Source organism: Labrus bergylta, chromosome 9, assembly GCF_963930695.1.
Source record: "Labrus bergylta chromosome 9, fLabBer1.1, whole genome shotgun sequence".
Taxonomy (NCBI): Eukaryota; Metazoa; Chordata; class Actinopteri; order Labriformes; family Labridae; genus Labrus; species Labrus bergylta.
Genome location: NC_089203.1, coordinates 22,598,607 through 22,620,430, shown reverse-complemented (window position 1 = coordinate 22,620,430; position 21,824 = coordinate 22,598,607). Strand labels below are relative to the sequence as shown.

The following is a 21,824-nucleotide window of genomic DNA, read 5'->3' as shown; positions in this document are numbered from 1 at the left end:
ACTGCTTTAATACCACACCACCAAAATGTTCCCATTTGGAGACATTTGTGCAGAATTACCAGTTTCATAACTGTTATTGAGACGCCTGTGGGATCCTTCTCCTTATTTGCCTATTTTATGATTTGGCAGACCCTGTTGTGTAAAGAGATTACATCAACAACCATATTGTAATTTGGAGATCAGAGGCTCGCCCCCGGGATCAAACCAGGAACCCTGTGTTTGATATCTTAATTGTTTTGCCAACTCAAATACAGCCAAGCTTATTTCTAAACTCTAGTTAAATATAGATTAAATATATGAAAAAAACTCTCCTTCATAAATGAAGTACAGAAGGTACACATGTTTTGAATATTTAGGTCAACTTTTTTCATTAGTGGATGGAAGATCATTTTTATTTGTTATAGACAACATTTGACTTAATCACTGAAGCTCAAAGGAACACCAATTGGAGTTTAGAGCACTCAGACTAAAATATCAGGCCATATTTAGTTATTGCAGACATATCAGCATTGGTGTAAAGGTAGGCTGATATCTAAGAACTTGTACAAAATGTTGAAATATGTTTGAGGTTGATAAGAAACTTTGACACAGTTTGTTAAGCTGACATCCCAGGACAAGATTGTCATTGAATTGGTAATGAAAGCAGTCCTGGAACACATCTGTTATCACTTTAAGTCAACTTAAGTCTATAAACAGAATTCTCTATTGTATCTCTTACTGTTGCCAGTCAGACTGTATGCTACACGACCAGCGTCCTTTATCCATTGGGCAGACACCTGACACCTATACCTGATGAACCACAACACCTGCTGTTGCTCTACTTGGCAAACAAATTAGCCGATGGTATAGAGATTGTGTATAACCCAAAATAATCTTCTTTACATGATTTTATTTGTTTGAATTTTAGGATAAGATGTTTTTTTTTTATTTGCGGAGGATGAAGATGTAGTACTGGACTCCGGTTTATTTACCTTCAACCCATCCCAGTCATTGCTGCTTAATGTTTTGTGGGGGTTCAAAGTCATGGGCAAGTAGCCGACTCAACAAATTAAACGTCAACACTTTCACTTGTCTGTAATGCTAGTAGGGCTGTGGCTCTGAATTATAGCAACTGCCATACTGCTCTACTGCCTGGATGTAAACCAGCCCAGTGGACGGATGGCATCTCTGAGCCGTTTGGGAGTATTTTACAGTATAGCGGTAAAGTTGTAAGTACGCAGAGTCAGGTAATACTGGCCAGAGCAATGTGTAACCAGCACACGCATGTGGATGTTAACCTGAAAGGAGGACTGACGCTGGCAGTGCTAGCACAACTAACATTAGCCACTCTCTGCCAACAAGTTTGGTATTGTTGACGAACAGATGCTGTGATCCAGTGTTTGGCAGTGTTTAATAAAATACCTTTTGACTAGTCAACTAGTCCGAATTTAAATGAGCTTTTAATCGACAGGAAAATGAGTCGCTAGGACCGTCATAGTACGGAGTTCCTCTTGTTAAAAAAACATATTTAACTTTGGTCTAAAATGGGACAGAGGAGAGACCAGACGAAATAGAGGAATGACATGCAGCATGGGGCTGAGGACCAGAGTCCGATCCCGGGCCTCTTCAACAAAGACTCAGCCTTTCAATGGGTGGGCTCTGCTAACTAAGCTAGCCGGCACACCTGGGGTCTAGGGTTCTTGTCATTCTGTACAGTGTAGTTATGAGATTTGAAGTTGACACATTGTTTTTGTCACAATGAACAAAGACCTTAAAAGGCCGGTTAAAACTGCTATAGAGACAAAGAAAACAAGTCAGACCTTGCTGTCTCCATGTGTCCTTTGACTTCACATCCCCTTTATACCGAACTCAGAAAGCAAACACAATTGAAGCTTCAGCAAGACAGCAGGGGAAAGACTTCATATGGTGCAGGATAAATAAAAAGAACATCCACAGCCTTCATTGTTTTGCTGCCTGTCTGATTACATTTGCTCGACCTGGGAGGATCTTTTGGGAAATAATATTTACTTGTTGTTGGGCATCACACTCCACAACTGTGCCTGCAGTAGAAACTGAAATATGGTTTGACGCGATGATGGATAAGGTCCAGAGAAAAGTAATACATAACGATGTAACCTGTTGCCCTGTCTCCAGGGGGCACAGCAGACATTGTAGTACTGCTTGTACAACATAATGCAGTTCAGTGACCTAACAGGTTAAAGAAAAAACCTACAGGTGGCCGGCTTCTGATAACAGCTATAGGGATGGTTTGTTAACACGGTCCTTCCAAAGCACAGAGATCTGTATGATCTCCAGCTTTATGTTTGGTTTCACATCCACCTCCCTCGAACATATTGCCTGCAGTCTTTTCCACAGTCCCGCAGAGCCACATGAGAATAATATTTGAAAGCTCCTGGTCTTTTTATCTGTAAAATTGCAGGTGTGCTTATCAGCTGGCTATTCTAAGCAAAGAATAAGCTAAGCCAGCTGACATCCTCCTTTGTGATTTATGACAAAAAAAACTCAAAATAAGACATCAAGCCCCTCTGACACCAATTTCTTATCTTTTGTGTTTTGACAAGAACTGATGCACTGGGCCAATTAGTGATAACCTAAAACGATAATCAGCAAGCGGCCGCATAAATGGCTCGGAGTCTGATAAGAATATCAGGCCGAACAAATCTTTCAGGCTTGAGTTTTCTTTGAGAAACTTGTGAGCTGAGAATATGGGCCCTGCTGAGAGAATACAGTTCTGGCCCCCCTCCACTTGTGTAGGCTATTGTGTCATACTGTATTTATCAGTCAGTGTAGCATTTATTGAATTCAAATCGATCCAATCTTAAACTGTCTCTCTCTTTCTGCTTTTAATTTCCACACTGCCAAAGCTAAACTTCGTATTCTTTTAAATTACTCTACAAAGTTTTTTGGATTCGTGTTTCAGTTTGATTGGATTTTTAACGATGCTTTATTATCTGTTTTTTTTTTTTTTTCATTTTGCTCCTGCAGGTTTCATTTATCTGTAATGTATTGTGTGGTAGTTTTAAATCTCAACAAAACCTTTTTAAAACGCTTTTCAGAGACGCATGAGCCTACATGTGTTTAAGTTGGCCTTGGAGGAGAAAATGAGGACACAGAAGATGTTGTCCTGGGTAAAGAAGATGGATGGAAAGCGTTTAAATGTAACTTGGGACTTCCTTTTTTTAATCTTGGGATCTTGGGAGGGTTTTTATTTGGGAGACAACAGCCTGTGTTTGTGTTCCCTTTCTCACTTTAATTTGATAGATGACAGAAAGATTGCCCAGAAACAGGAGGAGCGAGCAAAGTGGGATGAAATTCAACAGAGGTCCCATGTCAGAATCTCACAAGGGACATTGTGATTACACAGGACACGTTTAAGATGACAAGGGCGAGCAATGTGAGGCTGTCACACCCTCTGTGTAAAGTGTGGAAACTAATGTTTAAGGTCACTGAAGGAAAACTTTGGATCCATCCATCCATCCAAAATGTCATCTCAATAAGGAGAAGCTATTTTCCTTCCTAGATTTATTTCACTTGTGTTCTTGTTTTAGTTATGTCCGACTTTTAAAACAAGTTTGAGATAAAGGAGTAGAAGCGGAGCAGTGTCTTTGTCACAATCAACATTTCCATCAATATAAGGAAAATATCGATGAAAGGTTTCTAGTGATAGTAAAGTAACATCAGTGCACCCACCTCCCCTGGCGTCCTCTTCGCAGACCCCTCCGTTCTGACAAGGGTTGTTGTCGCAGGCTCCCGCCCGGCTGCAGCCCCGATACACCCCAAACACCCTCCTGCTCCCCGGCCCGGTCCACTCCTCTGTGTCACCCACTCTGATCGGCTCCCCGTTGAGCTCCAGGCCCTCGAGGCAGCCGATGAACGGATGCTGGTGGCCCTCAGGAGCAGAGCCTTGAGTCAGAGAAGCAAAGAGCAGCATCCCGTGGGAGCCCATCATCCTGCACGGCTCGGTCAGCGGGGCGAATGCCGGGAGATGCTGGTCCAGGGTCAGCCTCAGGGCGGAGGAGTTGACCTCCAGCAGGACGCTGTGCCACCGGCCGTCCGATACTGCAGCGGATCCGATGAGTAAAGAACCAGGGGAGGTGTTTCCACAGCTGAACCTGAACTGCAGCTCTCCATCTGTTAGCTGAGGAGGGGAAAAATAAAGGGTCAGTTAGCAACATGCTAATGCTCACAATCTTTAGTGTGATTCGATAAGAGACAAGAGGTTTTATTTAGAAGCAAAACCAGTAAGTGTGTTGCATGATTAGACAGTGAAATAAGATAGAGCAAGTTCTTTTCAGCTCTGTAAAGACTCGAGAATACACGTTGTGTAAACTGCTTTGTCTCTTCTGTTATTTATTTAATTTGATCAGACAAAACTTCTTAAACAGTAGGCATGTGAGGAAAGACAAGGACACTGAATTTAACGTTATATGTCTTGAATTTTATTATAAAACTATAACTTTGATTTAAGTTAATACACTTAGTATTCACCCCACTGTCTGAAAATCAAAGGGATTGCCTCATTTCTTGTTTTAAATTAATCTCTCGGCATCGTAAAAAATATCTAACCACTGATGTTGTTTTTGTGTTGACTCACAGCGGCACAGCTGTTTATTCACTTTAAGATCTAAATGTTCAGTATGGCTGTCTGCCTTCAGGGAGACACTAATGCAATTTAGTTTTTTTTTTTTTTTCTTTCTTCTTTACTCATTATTCAGTTAAATGGAGCCAACAACTTTTGATTAAGGAACAAACAAGTCGAACATATTTCAAGACAAAGACCACAGCGACATTTACACAAAGTTTTTCTTTTTTTAAATCTGTATTTCTTCAACTTTATCTAACTCACCAGTCATCTGTTTGCACTCGGTTGGCATTTTAGGAGCATTTTAGACTCCTAAAATCTTCTTTGATTATGCATCATTATATGGTGCTTGTTAAATTGATTTCTTTGCTCAATTCTAGCAATCGTTTTGCTGGTGTGATTTGCGCGTCAGCAACATTGATTTTGTGTTTTGAAGGTCAGAGAACGTCTTTGGCTCTTGGTTAAATCTGGAATCGGTTGAAATTGAAAAGGTTCCAAAATACAGTTGGCTCCCTAGTTGGGACAAGAGTTGGAAATGAGCAATTGCTATATTCTCTTTATGCAGCACATCCGTTTCATGCTCTGTATTGCAACCATGTTAAATTGCATTGTCCCTATTCAATCAATAAATGCAATACTAAATACTTACTTAACATGGCTGTAATCAAATAAGACATTTGTTTAAGTTTAAATTAAGTTATTTAAATGCTGCTGAAACTCCTTTTTCATGTAATCATGTTTGTTTTTTGTTTTTTTTACCTGAAATTAACCACATTCTCAGGATTATGCTTTGGGCAACCTCAGAGAAGACAAATCCAAAACCAGCAACAAATAATAAACTCAAAACAGTACATATCAAATAAAGCTCCTGTCTTTTGTTTACGTTCAGCCTCTGGAGAAAGCATGCATCACATAAAAACACGGCTAGGCTTTTTATCTACAAACAAAGTCTGTTTTCCTGCCCCTTCTCAACAGCACACAGTACGCAGTCACACACATTTTTTTTAGCATTTCATCAACATCAGCGGGATCTTTTCAACATTTCTGCTCGCTCAGCGCTCCCACAAACTAACAAGCCAGCAGCTTTTTTATCCGTTCATGTTGTCTTTATGTAGCAGCAGGAGACTCCTCATATGTCCTTTATTAAATATACACATGAAGTGTATATTTTGCAAATTGCAAGGCTGTGATGCATTATTGATACCAGCGCTCGTCTGTAATCGCTGCAAGACGATGAGCTTTTCTCTACTTATGTATATATATTTTTTTGCTGATTTATTATCTTTCTTGGAGTTTTTATTTTCACTGCTCTTCTTTAAAACTTTTAAGTATAGAACTGACAGGTTGCTCAGTGTTCAGGCTCTGCAGGGTTTTTATGCTAGTACGCTTTCTGTCCCTGCCAGAGGATTCTGTTTAATCCCCTGTAGATATAAGATGACGAAAAACACAGAGGAATAAATGAATGGACAGGAATGATTCATTCTGGAAGGACAGACCTGAGAAATTCTTCACATGGATCAATGGGAGCACACCGAGAGGGGAGGGTGATGAGGGCTTTCGGCTTGTCATGGGAAGATGCCGAAGCGTTGGCAGAGGAACAAGTGAAAACCTTGAGACTTACGAGGCGCCTGTCGCTTGTCTTCTAATCTATTTTACATGAGTTGGTGTGACTTGTTGTGTGATTTATGGTGGGTGTTTGAAGAGAGATAGCACAGGTTGACGCACTGAGGATTTTACGGTATCAGCACAGCCGATGTAGCGCGGGCACCGTGTCAAGTCACGCTCCACGGGGACCGAGGCACTACAGCATCCGTGCTTCATGACTCCATAAATCACAGAGCCTCAGCGCTAACTCTGCGAGCGTCCTGCAGGGAGCTGTAATACTGCTGGGCAAAACTCAATATTCAATATTGCCTGCAAACTACATGTTTTCTGCTCATCTGCGACGTATGTGCGCACTGACACACAAACACAGCATGCATGGGGGCAGTGTTTGTCACAGCTTACACTTTAATATAACTGCTGACTGATTATTTATTTGAATCCGAGATCACACAGCTCAATGGTTCTCAACAAGGTGAAAACTACTGAAACAGAAGCTTTTAGGAATGTGTTGTATTTATTAGGCGAACTGAATATTTGACAGCAAATCTGCTTAACCAAACAGATGCAAAAATCCTGACACCACATCGAGCCATCAAGCTTTTGCCATCACTGTTGAGCCAAAATGTCCATACTCTCCAACTGTAAGAAATAACAAGTAGCGGCGCCACTTACTATTTGTTGCTAACCATTTACAATTTGAATGAAGTTAGCAGCTGACTGCCACTTTGGAAACATGTCTTTCAATGCAATGCATATCAAGATGCACACTACTATAGATGCAGGATATGTGTTAAATAAACCCAGTTCATCAGGAGGGAGATTCAGGACTGACAGCACTCTTCAATCATATGTACAGTATAAATAACCTTTGTAAGAATAATGGCCAGCCCTTCAGTAGAGCTCAGAGACCTGTAAAATCAATACCGGTGAAGCAAGGGGTGGCCCCTGCACCTTAATGTGACACTTTTTTGCCTTTCTTTATTTCATTCTGGACCAAAGTAGAAGTAGAAGAAAGTCAGAGCCAAAATTGTCAGCCGTAGCACAATGTCGCTAGCAAGGGTACAAGTAAAACCAAACTTCAGCTGTCACAGATTAACATTAATTGAGTTTGCAGGACATCGTGTCAGTACAGACTGTCCACTGTGGAGGGTCACATTTTATATTCTCTTAGTCGTGTCCTTGATCAAGACACTGAGAACCTTCCTGCTGCAGGTAAGATAAACGCCTGACATGGAAGTCTGTCGGTTTCTGTAGCTACACGAGCTCGAGGAATGATCCACTGACTCCACAGCCGTGTGCTTTTACATCTTTGTTCACCGTCGAGCCCACAAAACTGCTCTGCGGTCAGGTCCGAGCTGTCACTCCTCATCAGGGGCGCGGTTTTCTTCCACTGACAAGTCACCTTAACTTCTTCTGCTCCGTTTGACACAGCGGCTTTTCATTCAAGCAGCTGCAATTTCCATTTCAAAGGTGATGGCTTGGAGCGCGATGTGTGCAGACATAAAAGAGAATTAGCAGCAGCAAATAGGTCTGAACTTATTTACTTTTTTTTTTTTTTCCCCCCTCAAAGACGTGGCTCTTGACTGAGCATACTGATGAGATTTGGTGGTTTAAAGGAAAGCGCTGGGATGCACGGAAGCTCATGTCCTTTTATCTCCAGGAAGTTTCTCTGAAGTCATCATAAAAACCAGGCGAGGGACTGCTCAGATGACCACGTTCAGGGATTCCTTTTGAAGACACTTCTGCTCACAATGAATCAGGCACGGACCCATTCCTGCATTAGAACCGAAACCCAGGAGGTAGAACCTTGGGAAAGACTGAATGCCGCTTTTGAAGTTTTCCGAGAATCAAATTGATTGAATATTCCACTCGAGTGCACACCACTGTCACACAAATGAGAGCAGAGCCCACAAGGGGAAGTATCTTGATATGTTTCATATTTCTACCGTATATCAAGAGGTTTAAAAAAAAAAAAAATCTGTTTAGAGAATTATTCATGCCTCTCAAAGAATACAACAATTCATTCATTATTCTCTTTCAACCTGCTTGTTTCATCTGGTATAGTAGTGCGTTGTATTGTAGTACTGTACTGTACCAGGATGAATCTTACTTTCCCTTGATATTTCCCAGAAAGCATGTCAATACATACTGAAGTAGGCAATTTTTTTTACAGGACTCCTGCAGAAGTGTCCCTCGGCGTGCATTTTGAGGGAAAAGGGCAATGTGTTGGTCACGTGCTGCATTCAGAGCCAGCTGTCGTCATAACTGGAGTTAAAAGGGCATTGATGAGCTGATTATGCCCGGGAAAGCAGGGAATATTAAACCAGACGTGGATAAATAATCAGATCTACAACTTTAATGTGTGCGGGATGGGAATTTTCAGACGCCTCTGATATTCAATCAGGCATTTAGCGCAGGAACACATGAAACAATCTGCCACACTGAGATAAAGGACAGGCATGCATGACGAGCTCTAACGTGTAATCATCTGCAAGATTTGGCAAGAGACAACCAGCAGGGATTTCTTTTAAAATCACTAACTTAACAACAAGCTCTCTCGAGCTCATGCTGGCTTCTTACGTCAGTACAGAGAATATAAAAAAAGGCCCAGGACGTGACACAGTGGGTGATTCATGGTAAAGAGGGGGCTTGTAGACTCAAATGTCAGTGCTGCCACAAAAGCTTTAAGTTTAAATAAAGGTGATTGGAGATGACCATCTTTCTCTTTAATCCAGATACCAGAATATTCAAAGTAACTCTCAAAATCTGTCCTACATTTCTATGTCCTTATAATACATGTATACAGCCATTGTCCATGACACTAAGCATGTTCATCGTTACAGCAGGTGATGAATTCACTGAGTGCAATTCTTTTCTGCACTGAACATGTAACAAATATGCACAGTTGGCAGGGCAATTGTATCCTGCAGAGTGCATCTGTACATTGTATCAGCTGCGCACATACTGTGTACAGTTGTACGAGTCATGCCAAAAACATGCAATACGAGAGGAAACTGTGAATACTAACAGGAACTCTCATTTATCCCTGTAAATTGGTGTTTTAATCAAATAAAAAAATAGGCACTATATGACCCATTTTTGTGAAAAGGGTCGCCCACAGATTGATTAAAATATAAACAGGACACTATTTTTTATGCCAAATTATATTAAAAAAAAAACAAATATAAATAAATATGAATATTCTAAACCTGTTGTGGCAGAGTGTCCTTGAATGCACCACTCATGATGAGGGATCCAAAAACAGACAACAGTTGTTGGGATACCAGAACTTTAAGTGTTGATGCACTACGAGTGAAAATCAAACGATATCGATTTTGTATTTCCAAGACATGAGAAGAAGTCCTAGACACCCAATGTGGTTCAACTTCTTGTTTTGAATGACCAAAAATGGGAAGCAAACTCCTGCACAAACTCCTGTCTCAATTGCATGAACACTGGCAACAGTACAGTACCCAAACGTTTCCAACGCCTTTTGTGCCTATTAGACAGCGTCTTCAGTTGTCCAAGGGTATCGCCCCATTGAAAAATATTCCAATTCAATTATCACTCACGATCCAGTTGAACTCGACCACTGCTGCTCTCTCTCTTTCACTCGCAGCATTTTTTGGTTCGAATATGACTGAAGATCTGTGGTTGTTTTCCACTTTGGCACTCATTCAAATAATCGAGATTGTATCATTTTAAAACACGTGTTATCGAAAAATATCAGAGTATTGAAAATGTTGACAACCTGATTCTCCAAACTATTATCTTCCTTAACGAATGCTATCAGATCCAACAGCCCTATATGTGTTTATGAGTGTCAACAGGTGTTGAGTGTTGCTGTCAGTGTTGACCTATACATACTCACATTACAAGATCAGTGTTTGCAGTAAACACAGAAAATGACAAACTGATAGATTCTGAATGTAAGACGAGCAGCTCACCAGGTACCACATATTTAAAAAGAAATTTGACACCTGTGCGGATAACGCCACTGCTGGCACCAAGTAGCTAATAAAATATTGACATTTCAGATGATATCAGTCGGCACAGTTGAAGTGAACAACCAACTGTATTTGTGAATCAGAGCTGGAAATAGTTTTGATTGAAAAGCATTGCTCGTAGCTGGCGTTCCCCTATGAGAGCACCAGCAGGTGAAATCAACTGATCGCAGATTTCATCACTTTCATTGAAAATTAGTATCAAACAACAACGTTACACGAACGGTACCTGAAAATTAAGAAGAGATTTAATCGCTCCACTGCAGCAGTACTCCAAGTGCCAAAATAAATTACCTGCAGGCTCGGGGGAGAATACAACACATATTTACACTTCCTCCAAATGGATGGAAATGTTTTTCTCATCTGTTTTGGTTGTAACTGCGTTGCCGCTTTGTGTTTTATCCTCCTGAGCTGTCGTGACATTTCCAACCCACAGACAATGACGAGCGCTTTCTTTCTTTCATGCGAACAGAACAAACCCAGACATACATGGCTTTTCTTTTCCGAGTCCTTGAACCAGTTTCCAATGAATGCTGCTGAATGTTTCTGAAAGCCGACACACACTGAGGCAAACAAACCGACAGTAACGGCACGACTTAATGAGCTGAGAACAGAGGAGCGAAAATATATAAATTCAATCTGATTTGGGGGCTTTATGCTTCACTGCTACCTTGTTATCCTCCGGCAGTGTCTCTGTGTGTGGGGATTGGATTATTATTACTGATGCAATAAAGTAAAAGCAGCATTTGAATCTTTAAGCTGGTTGTGATGGAAAAAGTTTTAACAATCGAATGGACTTTTTTGTTGAGTTTGGTTCATAGGGCTTTTTAAGGTGGTATAGCCTTGACCTGTGTAAGTATACAACATAAAATGTATGTTAAATAAGCTATTAGCATAATCTCTCTGCCATGGAACCAGCAATGCACAAACAACTATAACTTGATAACTTTGACCTTGAAGAAATCTTTTAAAAATGAGATGATCTATTACAAAAACAAAAAAAAGATATTAGCTGTGCTATGCATATGATGTCAGAATAATCCAGTACTATCATCTACAATGTGGCAGGCGGGGAAAAGTCCATTTAAAGTTGAGCTGGAAAGATTCAGCTGTTTGTGTTCGAATCATTGACCGTATTTTAAAACTGATTGTTAAAAATCATTTTCTTGTGCTAATTTGAAGCCAGAATACCGCTGCGACAGGTGCTGGCATATTGTACTGGTGACATGATTTGGAGCCAAGACGTGCACAGAAGGGAGGTGGCTAGGTCTAACCTCGGAATAGACGCAGCGCCCTAATCGAAGCACACATTTAACTTAATGATACATCTTAAAAAATCCCTCAGAACAATACTGTCCCCAGCAGACCAGGTTCTTGTATCGGTTTGAAGCAGACACTCAAAGTTAAGGAGAGTTCAATCGCTTTCCTCGTCTACTCCATCCGTCCTAATAATCCAGTTGAGAGCACTTTAAGTAGCCAGATTTCTCAACAGAGCTGTCAATCATGATGCTACATCTGTTTTTTTTAAATCAAGTTAAGACAAAACTAGTCAGAAAAAATGGACATGTGGACATAAACCATCATGGTAATAACTAACCATCACGACAGAAACCTGGTTTGAGTAAAATGATGTGACATGTATATCTTTATGGTTTGACCCATGTCCCATCTGGGTTTATGAGCTATACTGCAGCGAGTCAGTAGGGGGCGCTCTAAACAGTCTAGCTTCACTCACAGTGGGCTGTTGCTCTGTCCATGTGAATAAACAGTCTATGGTCCAAACATGACAATGTCAGGAAACTTTTAGGAGTGCAGTGCATGAGTGCTTTGTGCATTGGAGTGTAACCATTATTTGTTTTTCAGGCAGTGACCTAGAAGGAAGTCATTTACCAGCATTAACCCTGAAAACAAGACAGGTATATTAATCATTGTAATGGTTTTATGGAATGTACTAATGCAGGGACAAATCTTTGACACAGTCACATTATCAGAAACACCACAAGTACTGTACACAGTATTCAAACTTTTTGTGCAATTAAATCCAAAACATGTTTTTTTGAAGGCTTATGATAAACCCTGCCATTTGTTTTTCTCTAAATGCTGACTCAGAGAGGTACATACCTGTAAAGTTCCCCAGTCCTTGGTGCTGTTGGTGGACACAATGAGGCCTTGTTTCTGGGAAGTCTTAAACCTCAGCGACAGTTTGAATTCCTGGTCGTCCTCGTCCATCCTGTGAAGGTACTTCAGGTAAGATTTACCATCAAACCTCACAGCTGAGTCTGAAACACGAGAGACATAAAATGATGATGGGGAGACGAACACAGCAGCATGTTGATTATTCATAGGGAATTTATTGAAACTATGGAAAGTTACCATCCGAAGTAACTAATCCCATTCATACACATTCACACTACGCCGACAGCAGCAGGAACGATGGTTAAGTGTCTTCCCACACTGGACATGTGGCTGTAGGAGCTGGGGATCGAACCCTCGACCTTCCAGTTGGGAGACGACCGACTCTACCAACTGAGCTACAGCTCAATTTTGCTTTGATTTGCTTTACTGACCCTTATATCCGTGATGGCTTTTATTTGTGTGTTTTATTTCGGCTGCAACAAACAGGAACTTTTCTAATAAATTCTAAGAGGTACCGAGCAAATGTTCAATCTGTAAACTTTCATATGACTTTGCAGTGATAAAATACATAATTATGGTGTTAATATTAACATTTCCTTCCTAGCTAACCGGTGGGACTTATCTATCCCATAAAACATGCATTCAAATATGTTGTTTATGCCCTCTTTGAAAATGTGTAAATCTATTTTTCTTATTAAAAGAAATACGATTGCATAATTGGCCTCTATCTTTCTACATTTGGGCGTAAACTATTGTATTCCACTGCTGATAAAATAAAACTTGCCTTTCGTCCTCACACGGCATCTCCTAACCGCCGAACTCCACAGTCTGTTAGGACCATGGAGGTATCTGATGTAGTCAAAATATAGTGGCGATAACACATTCAGGAGATGTTCCAGAGGGAAGCGGACTCTTAACAAGCTGATAATAAGGTTATATACTCGAATGCCCCTAGCTCGCTGTCTTTTTCAGTCCTCACACCACTAATCCTCATAAGAATGCCAACATAAATCAGCGCAGACGATCCGACGAGGCGGCGCCGCTGCACAATGCTTCAGATGTTCTGTTGGCTGTAATAGAGGCTCACTGAGGGCTCGCATTCTCACCGTACGTGTTCTGAGTGATTTCTATGAAATCTGGGGGATATTCCCCTTCATTTTCTTGCTTTTTTTGAAACAGGTAAGGAGAGAGAAACCGGGTCTTTGATCTCAGGCACCAACAGATATCTTGATCAAGCTGCCTGAAAATACAAGTCTATGTTCTCCTAAGAGAGTGAGACCTTAATCTGGATGGAAGATGAATCCCTATTCTTAGAAAGTCCCGCCAGACTGGGGGAAACATCACACAGGGCTGATGCTCCCACTGAGTTTTTTCTCTGATTGTTCTAAACAGCTTCAAATACCACAGATCATACACATCCCATCTGCAAACCTATAACTGAATTCTGACAAAATTCAGCCTGGCAGAGTTCACAAAACCCTCCAAAAGCAGCGGGGGGACTGAAGACCATAAGTTGAAAAAGAAAAAAAGCATGTAGGTAGTCACAACCCATATTGAAAGCTACTTCTATCACAGTAATAACACCCCATGTCATGAAGAGATGTTTTTTTTGTTTAAGTTATTTTTGGGGCCTTTTTGCCATTATTGAAAAGGACAGCTGAAGACAGACATGAACTGTTGGGATGAGCGAGTAGGGGATGACATGCAGCCAAAGGGGCAGGGTTGGATTCGAACCGACAGCCGCTGCGCCTCTGTATATGGTGCCTATCAGCCCCCCCCCCCCCCCCCCCGAGATGGTATTTTCTTAAGGAAAACATTTGAGGCATATTTCATGTATGGTGTGTGTTTACATTCTAATATGGAGACAGTGGAGGATACTTATACTATAAAAGATAGGAATGAAATGCAGGATAATAAAGAGATCTTTCCGTACTGTGTAAGGACACAGTGTCAGACTGCCAAGTAGGGCAAGAGAGAAAATGAGTGTTTCAGAGTGATGTACAAGTAGGAGCACTGACTGGAAGGAGATCAGCGCTATTAAAGAGATGAAAAGCCTTTTTTATCTGAATGCAAGTATTACTAACCTCTCCTGTTTGCAATTGTGCAATAACTGTTTTTGTTTATTGTATCGTGCTCTTTTTCTGTAAAATGGTTATGTCTATGAGCCTCTCAGTGCTGTCACCTCCGCTCACTCTGAAGTAAAAAACATGCATTTGAAATAAATTAAAAACAAAAACCAGACAATGTCTGTTTTTTTATTCGGGTAGGGGAATTAAAAAGTGCAAATGTAGGTGGAGGTAAACCTGTGTAAGCCTCAGTTAAACCTCTGTGTGGTTTCATGTTGCACAACTACGCCCACAGAGAGAGGGAAATGTCAACGGAGGACAGCGTGCACTCGCTGCTCCGTGTGGATGTTAACTGAGTTGAGAGAGTTGACTCCGCAGCGGCTCACGTACGGCTCGTTTTCTAATTCAGCGAGGCGGTTGTGAACAGGATCAATTGTCAGTGAAGTGGGGGGGACGCTGCTGCTGCTGCGTGTGCGGCTGCAGACTCGCGGAGGAGGCTGATGAGCTGTGTTAGCGTGTCTCAATAAATTGTCTTCCTGCTGATAAAAAGGCCGCCGCTTCCCCTTTGGTGTACACACACACCCATGCTCAATAAGCACATGCACTCCCTCATTACCGCCTCTCCAAAGCTTATTTCATGCAGGCACACACACACACGCACACCACAGACAGACGTACCGTTACAGGGGCAGATGCTCTCCCAGGTGTGTTGTGGGGTGATGTAACCGGCTCGGGCGGTGGTGAAATGGCTCAGTCTTTCTCCTTTCAGTCGGACGGCGTTCCTGCAGCCTCGGGGCGGGCAGCCGGTACCCAGACACCCGTTGTGGCTCACCCTGAGGATGCTGAGGCCCAGAGAGTCCTCCATTTCTGATATTATACCTGCATCAAAGAGTTGGACTTTCAGACCGCATATTCAAAGACTCTTCATCTCACAGGGATTACCTGACTCACTTTGTGTCCAGTGTTATGGCTGCCAACTTTCTATTTTTCAAACAGATTTGATCTATTGAACAAGTTAACCTGCCATTCATAGACTTCACTCTCTAATATCTTTAGAATAAAACATCATTATTTTTACATTAAAAGCTAATTAGCCATGTGATTTGTACTAAATTGGCATTAATGTTGAACTTCATCATTAAAGTTTTAAAAGTTGAACTTGATTTGATTCCCTGCAGTCCCTTAAAATGTAAACTCAACTACTTTCTATATTAGCTTTTTTTGGGAGTCTTTGTGTAGTGAGAGTGAGGTAAATGTTCATATGAGGACCCTCATTAAAACATCTTATTTTAATGGTTTAATATGTATTTATCACCTGCGAGTTTGCCGGTTGGCAGAGACTGGCCTGGTCCACTCTGTGGTCTCCAGATCAGCAAGGCCTCCAGGACCTGGGCCTCAGGTAGCTGCTGCAGGCTGGCCAGGTAAAGCTCCTGTCGGGGTAAACCCAGAGCCTGTCCCAGGCTGCGCTGGAGTCCCCTCCAGTGATCTCCCAGAAACTCCTCTGGAGTCAAACCGACCAGCTGCAGGGTCAGGCCGGAGTCCAGCGACCTCTGATCAGCTGCCCACACATGGACTTTGACCCCGGTCCAGACGCTGAACTTCCCATCAGTCACGCTGACGTTCAGGGAGTACGAGCCCTCCTCCAGGTTTTCATCCGCCCAGATTTTACCATCGGTGAGGTCGACGGAGAACTTGCCCTGTTCTGACACCAGCTTGTAGGTCAGGACGTCCTGCAGGTCCTGGTCTGAGGCGTGGAGCCTGCCGATGACCCTGTTGGCAAACAGCCTGCCGGATGTCGTGATGAAGACCTCCAAAGGCACCACTGTGGGGGGGTATTTGCTCTGCTCAGTGACATTGATGTTGACCACACAGATGGAGGAGAGGGGAGGGTGGCCGCTGTCTGTCACCTGATTGGTACATTGATAGCGCACAACAAAAACGTCAGACTTCATATTTCCAGATTTATAAAAATTAGAATAGATTTTTATAATTTATTAACTGCCTTTGCATTGTGAGAGTGAAACTAGAAGAGCGTTACAACTTTAATGTCTGAAAATTATAAGTAAGCAGACAGCAAGTCTTCTTAATTCAGTTTAAAGAGGGTAAACATTTATGCCATGGTTACAGTTTAACTGTGAAATGTATCCTGATTAATGGCATAATTGTAATAGTTAATTGCAAAGATTACTGAATTTTTAATAAAATCCATTATTAGGCTCTTTAAAAAAAAAATGTTGTGCTTTTATTTTGTATTATAGTACTGTCTTAAGCTTAGGGTACTTCACTGTCTGTTTGAATACAAATCTGCTTTTATTTTGAAAGAATCAGGAACTTGTAAAAACCATAAACCATAAAAAGACCCTTGTTACTCATCAAAAAGTAAATTAAACAGAGGACAGTAAAAGTGAAATGTTTGATGTCATGAGGTGGATATTAATTGGACTGTCTAGCAGTTTCTTTAGAAGTGGAATGAGCCTTTTGAAAGGTGCAGCTGTGTTGCTGTCAGTGTGATGGCCTGCCGTGCCTTTGACAGGCTGTAATGCCCGCCATATAATCTTTGGGAGCAAATTGAAAAGATCAAAGTTTGTCCACTGAGGTTGATTTTTTTTTTTTGCATCAGAGAGGCCTGATTGTTATTTTCAGTGTCTTCATTAAAGAAACCAGACACAGCTGTTGCATTAACTCCATTTAGGAGATGCTTGTCTCTTGATGCCTTTATAGATTACATTTTTTGTTATGGCACCTCAGACAGCCAATCCAGCCGTTTTCAGCTGTGATCTAATGCAAAATTTCAAAACTTTTGGTACCAAATCCAGTCAAAGCTTAAGCAAACACAACTATCATATATGATTAAATTCAACGCTTACTTTAGCACATCTTAAACACCATAACACTGTTAGCAACTCCAAATCTATAAGTCATCTTTCCTGAACCACAGCACACAGTGAGAAAGACTGTCAACACTTTTTCTTTTTTGCCAATGTGTGATTGCCACCTTTCCTGACAGCACATTCAGCAACACAGCAACTTGGGCCTCAAGAGACACTCTACAGTGCATCAGCATTTTACCACTGAACCAGGAATACAATAACAACTTTGCTCTTTCTCTAGTGTGACAATTTGTCAGATTGTCTCCTTATTGGAAAGAGATATCAGCAAAAAAGTGAATCTCAAAGGCATTTGAGATGTGTGATTTGAAGGTGATTTGACAGATTCTTTTTCAAACCTTCTGGGTGAAAACAGTGCAGGAAAAAAGATAGACAGAAGTTTAAAATGTGAAAAAAGGGATGAGTGAGCAGGGATTCAGAAGTGGGAAACTCAGAGCATGTATAACAATCAAATGCAGGTCTGTATATGTTTGGAGATTCTTACCTGGATCTTGAGCTGATGATTGTGTTTGACCTTCTTTCTCAAAGGAGCAGAGAGCGACAACAGGCCTCCCTGGTCGACATGGAAACGGCGGTCCTCGTTGCCGCTGACAATGTGGAAGGAGAAAGGTGCACCGTTTCTGGGCGTGTCAATGTCCTTCACCACCAGCTGAAGTATGGTGCTGCCGACTGATTCTCCCTCCTGCACAAGAGACAAAGTTCTTTTATTCTTCAACTTTTTCTAAAGCTGTTTTTGTTGTGAATCATTCCCAATTTGATGCAACAGAAGTGCAACTGAAATCCGCAAAAAATATAGGATGCCTTGGACTTGTATTTGTGTTGCTTTGATATAGAAAAAGTTATCGATAATATTAGATTTTTACTAGAATGGTACCAATGTATAAAATTCTGGAAATGTGACAACCCTAGTCTGTTCTCAGGGCTCTCGTCAGTGGTGCATTTAAGGACACTTCTCCACCACAAGAGGTTTAATCTGCTGAGGCTACACCTCGAACAACACACTCATTTGTAACTGTTCCTTTTTTTGAATTTGATTGTTCAACAAAGTAGCTCATCAATACTTTATGGCAGCTCCCTGTATTAAAAATACTGTACCACCAAGGAAATAAAGCCCTTAATTTTTCACCATGACGGATTAGCCATCAACAGCCATCTTAACTGTTCTGTCTTGTTGATTTTTATTGGCCTGCTGGAGTTAATAGAAACCAGCATTTCCCTAGAAGCTGGGTAATCAATCTAAAAACTTACAGCGTGGTTTGGGAGATGGGCAGCAATGCAATACAAACAATTTGGAGTTAATGGACTACAACATGAAAGAGCTCCAGTGTGGTCTTTCAAATTTCAATTAGAGCCCGTATCATAAAAGACCATCCTGTTTTTGAAAAGAATGGGTTCATCAGAGAGTATGGAATACCCACAAAGTTATACATAAAATTAAGCTTTTTTTTTTTTTTTCAAGCTCTGACAGAGGGGATGTTAAAGGGAAATTGTGCAAGCATCCAATGCACAGAAATCTTTTGAGCATGCCAATATATGAATTAAAATCATCCTTTTCTCTGATGCCCAGAGATGGATTATTCATGTGTCAGTGTTGAGCAGGCTGCGTGGTACACAAATTTAAGTAAGCATTTCCAGGAGAAGCCGAAAAACAACAGAGATGCAAAAGGATATATCGCTTTTTGGTAGACCTTCTGCATAGAAGCAGTCTGAAAAGATACTTAACTACCTGTCCATCTGCTGCATGAAGACAGTACTCAAACTCTACTGCAGCCTAACATGGTGCAACTCTTCACCGAAACAGATGTGCCGGTCATAAAAAGTGGGCCTCAAAACAGTGACAAGTACTCAAACAATAGCTACAAGAGAGAGGAGGCCACTGCTGCAACACCTGTCTGACAATAATGACAACTCCTTTCCACAGTTTGAGCAGCATCCATCTGCTCAGTGAACTTCAGGCTTTCTTCATCAGGCTGAGCTGGCTGCGGAAACATCAGCAGATGGGACGATATCACAGAGTTTGGATTCATCACCACACAGCGCAGACGTTTTGGCTCATGAAGCAGCTATTCTGTGACTAGATGGGAGCTTCTCAGCTGGCAGAGCTGCAGCAGGTGGAGTGATGAGAGGACTGGCAGAGAAAAACTTTAATTGACCAAGAGAAACAGCCAGGAACTTTGTGACAGGCCAGCTGGAGGTAAGGGACACACATGCATAGACAAACATATGTTTTCAAGAGATGTTTGGATTCTATTATGTACTTTTTGATGCTAATTCCAATACTTATTCATGTTTACAAGTACTGATCTGATACCAGTACGAGTTATTAAAGAGTTATATACTAGACTATTGGCCAGATCCTGCTTTGGCGGGCGCTTAACCTGTGCAAATGAGAGTAAAAGATAGCATGGAATCCACACAGCACGTGCAAAGGCTGGAATGCACTGCACGGAAACGTCACTCATTCGCATCTATGTACATTGGGGAATATTCATAAATTTGGTGCAAAATTGCCCCCTTCCTATGTAAATTAGCCTCTTTGCTAATTTGTGCGGAGCAGGACAACTTTGTGGGTGTGTTAGCGTCTGCATGTCATCAGTGCAAATTATTTTGCTGATAGGGTTCAAAAACAGATTCAGGTGATATTTCCACGCAATTCATGTCGCTATTTGTGGGCGCAATCAATTATTAGTGGATCTGCTCCTATCTGCATTGACTCTGTATGGATGTAATTTGATTGCAATCTTTCACGATCCAGTTTTAACCCTTTCTAAACTGTATTAAATACACACAGATAATGAGCACCATATCACTTTCTTAATTAGCTTGTTAGTCGTTCAAAAATATGAAAGAATAATAAATAAATGTAAATTCTGTATGGAGGCAAGCTGTGGACAAAACAGTAGGTCTAATCTTTGTGCTGTTTTTGTCCCATATATGTGTCAGTGGTGGTTTTACCAAAACCTCATCTTGCTTCCTTTAAACAGTCATATGTATCACTTATTGAGAAAAATAAACGTGGAAAATGGGAAAACAAGCTGTTTAAATCCTCTAGTCTGACACCTTCACTTTTTGTATATTTGGTTTATACAGAGACATCGGTATTAATTTCAGTCATAGTTGTATAACCACTAGAAATTCCTCACAGTAACTTTAAGAGCATTGGAAAGGTTGATTTTAACATGAAGCAGCTAAAGTCAGTTTTCATCAGTCAGATGGTTCTGGTGAGAAGGAGACTTCTGTTTATAAAGATTAAAGTTATCAGTGTAACAAGCTAACTATAAAAACGTCAGGATGGAGACTACCAGGTAAAGCTTTTTTTAAATAGACTTGACCCTTTTTTCACAGGATCTAGATGAGAGAGTGTCACTAATGTCCTACAAATCATGACAGCTGATCCTCCTGCCACTTTGATCCCTACATGGTTCAGAAACCCGGCTCTGGTTCTGCCTCTACGAAGAGTCTCTCTCTCTTGAACTCTCAGCACACCGTTTTAATGAGCTCTCGGCGTCGCAGTTATGACAGAGCTGCAGCACTTACAAGTCAGCATTTTTTTTTTTTCTTCAATGGAGTGTCAGAGAAGAAGTGGGAAAGAGTTATAATGATCCAAAAAAAAATAGATGGATTGGAGTAGAGTGACTGATCTGTAGTGATTTCTCCTTAATTAACTTCAGTCAATAGTTCATCTGTCTTCATTACCACCTCATTAGGCAGCCAGGAGGAGTGCAGGCAGGCTTTTACAGCTAGGCCTGAGAAATGTTTTAGCACCTCTGACGTCAGTTTTTTGGGGAATACCTTCAAACCCACAGTCTTTTTAAGGCTATACTAATGCATTTAGAACAGAGGAACCAAACTGACTTTAATGAGAAGGTGCAAAATCTGCTCATATAATCCTGTAAAAGCACAGGTCCCCTCTCGCAATTCTCATTGAGTTGTCATATTTCACACATGAATGCAACTACAGCTTCTCCCCTCGAGACACTAGAGCTATCTATATGAGCTGATGAGCAGGTGAATTCGTCCTGGAGCTTTCTAGGTTTTTTTTGTTTTTTTCACATTACTTCTTGATGACTCAGTTTTCCATGTAAGGCCTGAGTTTTATACATGTTTCTGAATTCCCAACCAGAGCACACGTTGGATAAAAAATCTCTCAGACTGGTCTATGAGATTCCACAGAGGTCAAATAATTGATTAATTAAGGTCAAAAAGTATTCTGCTAATTAAAGGATGCTCATCATTACATATAAAAACACTGGGATGAGATATGTTTTGCTACACTTCATGCAAATAAAGAATACAGATGTTCTCTGTGACTAAAAAAAGGGGAGAAAATATGTTAAGTTTTATCATTTTTAATTATTGTGTACAATAGCAACATGCCAACTTTCCCACATTGCTGAAGGGACTTATATTGTCCCAGTTGAATTACAAAACAGGACTTAAGTTGCTTGTTTTTGCTGCTTTGCCATAATGCGTACTATATATGCCACTTTTTTTTAGGTCTGTAGAACCACACTGCATAGGTTGCTGAACATTTTTCCAAAAA

General features: G+C 41.0%; 1 protein-coding gene across 1 annotated transcript in view; it reads right to left on the bottom strand.

The window, feature by feature from the left end:
- The window catches only part of fat2 (FAT atypical cadherin 2), a 113,526-nt gene that overhangs the window by 17,516 nt on the left and 74,186 nt on the right, over positions 1 to 21,824 (bottom strand). The window contains exons 20-24 of the mRNA XM_065958899.1: positions 17,766 to 17,963; positions 15,709 to 16,300; positions 15,072 to 15,272; positions 12,313 to 12,470; positions 3,691 to 4,138 (exon numbers count right to left, since the gene is read on the bottom strand). Coding sequence (XP_065814971.1) covers positions 3,691 to 4,138; positions 12,313 to 12,470; positions 15,072 to 15,272; positions 15,709 to 16,300; positions 17,766 to 17,963 — 1,597 coding nt within the window. The remainder of the gene's footprint in view (positions 1 to 3,690; positions 4,139 to 12,312; positions 12,471 to 15,071; positions 15,273 to 15,708; positions 16,301 to 17,765; positions 17,964 to 21,824) is intronic.